Source organism: Sinocyclocheilus anshuiensis, unplaced genomic scaffold (assembly GCF_001515605.1).
Source record: "Sinocyclocheilus anshuiensis isolate Anshui unplaced genomic scaffold, SAMN03320099.WGS_v1.1 scaffold1448, whole genome shotgun sequence".
Lineage (NCBI taxonomy): Eukaryota > Metazoa > Chordata > Actinopteri > Cypriniformes > Cyprinidae > Sinocyclocheilus > Sinocyclocheilus anshuiensis.
This window is the reverse complement of record NW_015547730.1, coordinates 898,116-904,439: the sequence shown is the minus strand read 5'-3', so window position 1 is coordinate 904,439 and position 6,324 is coordinate 898,116. Positions and strand designations below refer to the sequence as shown.

The following is a 6,324-nucleotide window of genomic DNA, read 5'->3' as shown; positions in this document are numbered from 1 at the left end:
TGTGTGTGTGTGTGTGTGTGTGCGTGCGTGTGTTTGCAAGCTTTTGTGTTTCTGTGTTTGTGTGTGTGTAATACTAAAAATGCTGCACTAACAGCAAAATTAAATAACATACATCAAGCCACTCTCTCTCTTGTGTGTGTTTGCAGGCATGTGTACAGTATGGCTTGTGTGTTTGTTTGTGTGTGTAATACTCAAAATGCTGCACCAACAGCAAAATGAACATACATAAAGCCTCTCTCTCCCTCTTTCTCTCCTTCTATCCCACTCTTCAGTCTTTTTATATGACCTTGCTGAAACACATTGCCTCTGGTGAGGAGACTGTGTAGATTAACAGAAATTCTTCCGCTCATGAAAATAAACTGAGCCAATTTTAGTGTCGGCACAAGCTCAAGTGTTAATCCATTTCACAATTTTCAAAAGAGATTTGATTGTGTTAGAAAAGAAACATTTAAGCGACTTGAAATGGCATTTGCTTCCCTTTAGATTCTGAGTCGTTTCACATGTCTCATTGGTTTTAGTCCGATATTTTCATTCGTTATGGGGAATTTCTTCCATTGCCTGTGGTTGCGGATGAATAAGTGTGTTCCCTCATAAGTTAAACTGAAATAGGATAGTTGACACTTTAAAAATTAAAATTTTTTTTAGCTTAAAGATTTTATTTTAAAACATAAGAAAGTTGTATATTGTTAGAAATTGTAGCTCTTCATCATTTCCTGTATGTTGTTCAGAAGTTGTATACAACTTTAAGATCAGATTAAATATGATAGCTTGTAATAGCATTTTCTGTGCTGGTTTTAGGGGAAAATCTGAAAATGTGTTTAGATATGCTAAATCCATTAAGTATTAGACATTTTTAATGAACATATTTTTAATAGTCTTTCATTAATTTTGTCCATGCAACCAAAACTTTAACACATCAAAAAGTACAAAAAGGATCATCATCAGCACACGTTTTTGCCTCTTACAGTACAGACGTACGGCAGGAGGTTTTTGGGTAGAGAAGGGGGGATGTTGAATCAGGACACATCACAGCCGAGACTTCATCTGAATGAGCAGAATCGTTCAGTGTGTCTGGAGCAAGTGTGCTGACCTCTGATAATGATTTATTTATTTTAAGCTTTGCAATGGTTCATTTTACTTCTTTCTCTCAGACATTGTTGGAGACTACCACAAATCTGTTGAACTCAGATCTTCACTGGTCTCTGTCACACCTGCGTAAGGCGGTCAGTAGAGGGCTTCACCCCAGACAGGACCACTGCAACATCTGCTTACAGCAGTACAAGAGACGCCAGGAGAGCGAGGAGGAGATCATTATCTTTAGGTACACACACATATGTGACCCTGGACCACAAAACCAATCTTAAGTACCACGGGAATATTTGTAGCAATGACTAAAAATACACTGTATGGGTCAAAATGATCGATTTTTCTTTTATGCCAAAAATCATTAGGATATTAAATAAAGATCACGTTCCATGAAGATATTTAGTAAATTACCTACCATAAATATATCAAAACTTCTTAGTTAGATTAGTAATATACATTGCTATTACCTTTATTTGGACAGCTTTAAAGGCAATTTTCTCAGTATTTAGATTTTTTTGCACCCTCAGATTCCAGATTTTCAAATTGTTGTATCTCGGCCAAATATTGTCCTATCCTAACAAACCATACATCAATGGAAAGCTTATCTATTATATGTATAAATCTCAATTTCGAAAAATTTACCCTTATGACTGGTTTTGTGGTCCAGGGTCACATATACAGTATCATCTGTACACTGCAGGAACACAGTCCAATGCCTTTTGCTATAACAAACAAAACTGATGCATTTCACATTCTTTTTTTTTTTTGTAATTTTGAATGCATGTTGTTAATAAAAAATATATTTACTGTTATAAATTGGAGCTGTCACAATCTACATTTTTACTACAGTATTATCATGGCCAAAAGAATTTATGATAGCTATATCATTGTGATATCTATATAAATTCTAAATAAATAAATAAACAAACAATTAATGCTATCAGTCAAGTTCATGTTTAACTTTTATTTTTTGTTTTCTCCTTTTTTTGTAACTTACAATACAAATGTAGAAAAGTGGAGATATTTTGTAACCGTAACTGTACAAAAAGAACTTTACTGTTGATCGACACTTCCTGCAGACTGGGGTTTCTAACACTCTGCCTTAGCGAGCTGAATTTTTTCAGCTGCAGGTAGAATGTCTGATTTTTACCTGTCATCTCCTCCAATGTGAGTTTGTGTGACAATAGTAGCTACACACTGCATCTTCTACTTTTTGCCTACTAGTGACAGATGCCTACTAGTGTTAAGGTGCAATACAACCAACCACTATGTGGAAGTGCCAACCACATAATTATTGGTGCTGGATTATTTACAGTATTATCGTATATGTAATATTAAAGCTGCAGTGCTTAAATGTGCTTCTGATTACAGATAGCCTGGGATTACAAAGATTTGTATTTTAAAGAAAACCCTTTCGAAGGGAGCATAATTTGCTTTTTGGGTTTAAAGAATTTCTTAATATGAAATTCGAAGAGAATGACAATTAGATTAACAACCCATGCAAGCTAGATAATTCCGCACACAGCTGCAATTCCAGGTTTTCAAACAGAGATGGCGACAAAGGCAAAACTTACGGACTGCAGCTTTAACGTGATATCAATATTTAATTTCATAAATATCATAGTTATTGTGATGCCTCTATTAGAAATATTAGCGTTATATTTGCCATTGGTCGCTCTCTGTCAGTATTGGCATCCAGCCAGTAAAAAAATCAAGACATTTGTGGTGATTTTTTTCTGATCCCTTATTTTTGAGTGACATATTTGTTACTTAAACAAGCTGTTGTAGCACTCTGCCTAAACGTACTACACAAATAGACCACAATTAGCGTCATTCTGAACTCTTGTTTTATGTGTAGCTGTGGACACCTGTACCACTGCCAGTGTCTTCAGCGTAAAGAGGTGGGTGTTTTGAGCGAGAGGCAGTACTCATGGAGCTGCTACAAATGCACATCCAACCAGGGCACACGGCCAGCGGACAGACCCAGCGCAGAGAGCTCTCGATCATGCTCTACTTCTCTGGCACAGGTCAGTCAGGCAGTCACATTTCACAATCAGTGTGTTGACCCTAATATGAAAATTCTGGCATATTGTATTCACCTCAATATGCTTCTAAAGAATGTTATTTTTTCTATGGACCACAATAAGAATTCTTAAAGAATTGTCATATTGCTTACAAGTTCATACTGCCCATGTCAGTCAAGCTCCAAAATGGATGAAAAAAACACCTTGAAGGTGGAAAGTAGTCCATATGACTTTTGCCCAATATTTCAAATCTGAATGTATACCATCTAAAGCCGTATGACAGATTTGTGTGTGGAAGAGACAATAATGCACTGAAATGTTACCGAACATCTTCCACAAAGAGCATCAGTCATATTGACTACTTTTTATTCTTAGCTGCTTTTGATCCTTTTTGATCTATGAACTGTTGTATAGAGAAAGACATAAAAGTATATGAGCTTGAAAAGACATGATGGTGAGTAAATAATGACTGAGAAAAATGATTCTTTTGGGTAAACAAATCCTTTAACAATTCATTTAATCTGTTTTTCATTTGAACTGTTTCTTTGTGTCTTTTGTCTGTCCATGAGTGTGTCTCTCAGTCTATCATGCGCTCATCGTAATTGTATCAAAACAGAACAACTTTTCTTTAAGGGACTTTTTTAGTTCGATCATGTTTCTATTCGTCATTGTATCGCTCTCATACACTCTTTGGGACTACAGAGAGTTCACATTAAAGGTGATATGACTTTTAAGTACTATTATATGCATACAGCCAGGGTATATGTATTATCCACGCTAATTGGATCTCTGTTATGGGGCAGTGGTGTGTATGTAAATGGCATGCAAATGAATTTCTCAGCATGCACCTGTATTAGTCGTAACCATAGGAGGCTGATGGCTGCAGGCACAAAAGAGAGCCATGCTAGTATCCCTAATCACAGAGGTTTTGCCACAGTGATTCTTTTGGAAGTAAAGAAAAAATGATTCCCAGCCCGTGTGATTAGAATATTTGTTCAATTGCAAAAACAAAGCAAAGCTGCCTTTACCTTAAACACATGGCCCATAATTCCTACTGATTGAATCTGCACTGCAGCTTAACAAAAGAATGTTATATTTCTGTAAGTTAGTGATATACTGTAAATGAAATAATAAAAGTAAGATGAAAGTGCCGGATTAATGGGTCAGTGATGTGATAATCTAATAATTTATTCAAAAATGCAGGCAACCACAATTCATACACACAGTGATTAAATAAACCCCTGTGTTTCAGTTGTTTTGGTTGGTCGTTGCTCCTGTATGTGTGTTCCAAGTTGTTTCTCTCATGGCTTGTGTGGATTGCTCCTGATTTATTCGTGTGGGTTATATTCTTGTTCCAGGATTGGATTATATATATATTTGTGTTTTTTCAAATAAGCTTACTTGTGCTTGCATTTGGATTCTAACTCCATCTCGTTCCGGCTCACTCGTTACAGAATATGAATATGGTCTTAAATTATATTTTTGTGTTAACTATCTCTTTAAAGATAACATATGTGGCAATATAACTCTTGATATAGGATGATACTGTATATGTGATATATTAACATTTCTGTATGTGAGTAATTAAAAGAATAACATTTTAAGTAGATTAATAATTTTTTCTTAGAAAAATCTATACTTTTAGTAAAAGCTTCGCTGCTGCTTAATATTTTAAAAAACGTTTGTGTCTGGAAGATCAAAGTCATGTGGTGTGACCAACATGCAGAAGTATAAAACACATTAAAAAAACTGCAAATGATATCATAGAGAGGACTGCTGCAGACCCTCATGACAGATAATTTCACCTTTTTATGACCAGATGAAGGTTGTTAGGGTAGTTGGGAAATTATTACGACAGAACTGTATTCGAGTCTGTCTGACTGTATCACTGCACTGCTTTTGTCATAATCTGTCAATCACATTTAACCTGTCACCTCGTGTGTTTCAGACCAAAGTGATGTCTGCTCATCATGGGATTGTGGCAGAGGCTCATGGTAGAAAGGTAAGTGAGTGGAATTACATTCTACAACTACACTGCGTTTGATTAGTTTCAGATGATTAAATCTTACGTCAGCTGTAAGAAATGCTGTGTTTTAAATAGTTTTAGATTTATATTGTCAATTGATTTGGCAACAAACTTAATTGCAGTTTAGATTTCAGATTTTAGATTTATCTTTTGTGTGTCCATTCATCCATGGCTTTTTGGTAAATGGTAAATGGCTTTTTCCCTGCTGGTTCAAAGCAAATTAGCTTGCTTATGATTGCATTACACTCTCTCCCTACTTTCATGCATTTGTTTACTGGTAGGAATGGAGTGATGAAACAGTCCTGCCTTGTCTGTCTGTCTCTTTCTTTCTTTCTTTCTGCCTCTCTCATCTACATTTCTGTCTCTCGTTTCTCGCTCTTTTGGAGACATTCTCTCTTTCTCTCTCTTCATTGAGCATTCATTGCTTGTCGGTCAAGAGACTTGACGTTTTATACAATGTGACAGTGAGCCTTAAAGACAAGACAGGAAGTGACATGAACCTTTTGACCTATTCCTCTTCTCCAGCATCCCTTCGTCCTCTCTCTCCTTCAATAAACCCTCAGCCATTAGCATCACTAAGCACTGTGTTATCTGTAACAGGCAAAATTCGGCACTTTTCTTCACGTCTAAGTTTTCAGGAACCTGCTAACTCGCAGAATTATACCTGTGGAGACTTTTGCTTTAATTAACACTTAATGCTTCAGAACTCCTGCATGCTAATGATAACAAGGCTGACAGGAGGACGACACACAGCGGGTTTTTTTTTTGTTCCTCTCTCTCTCCTTTTCATCTTTGAATGCAGTGCTCTTGCAGCAGAAACTGCTTTTAACATGCAAAGACAGATTTAAATTCAAGTTTTTTTTTCAATTCAAGTTTATTTGTATAGCTCTTTTCACGATACAAATCACTCCATACTTTACTGGTGATAACTGAGATGACTCCACGTTTAAATTAAACAAAGTGGTAGCGATCGGACAGGTAGGATCTAGACCATCTTAAAGCCTGCCCTTGAATACCCATATAGTTTTGTAATCGATCTATGACTATGTCATGATTTATGGTGTCGAATGCAGCACTAAGATCAAGGAAAACTAGCAATGACATGCAGCCTTGGTAATTTTAACAAGTGCAGTTTCTGTGCTATGGTGGGGCCTGAAACCTGACTGAAATTCTTCATAGAGATAATTT

At 36.2% G+C, this 6,324-nt stretch overlaps 1 protein-coding gene across 1 annotated transcript in view; it reads left to right on the top strand.

The window, feature by feature from the left end:
• LOC107704320 (vacuolar protein sorting-associated protein 8 homolog) overlaps positions 1-6,324 on the top strand; it is a 59,207-nt gene that overhangs the window by 18,919 nt on the left and 33,964 nt on the right. Inside the window, exons 5-7 of the mRNA XM_016507212.1 lie at positions 1,152-1,321; positions 2,945-3,113; positions 5,059-5,112. Coding sequence (XP_016362698.1) covers positions 1,152-1,321; positions 2,945-3,113; positions 5,059-5,112 — 393 coding nt within the window. The remainder of the gene's footprint in view (positions 1-1,151; positions 1,322-2,944; positions 3,114-5,058; positions 5,113-6,324) is intronic.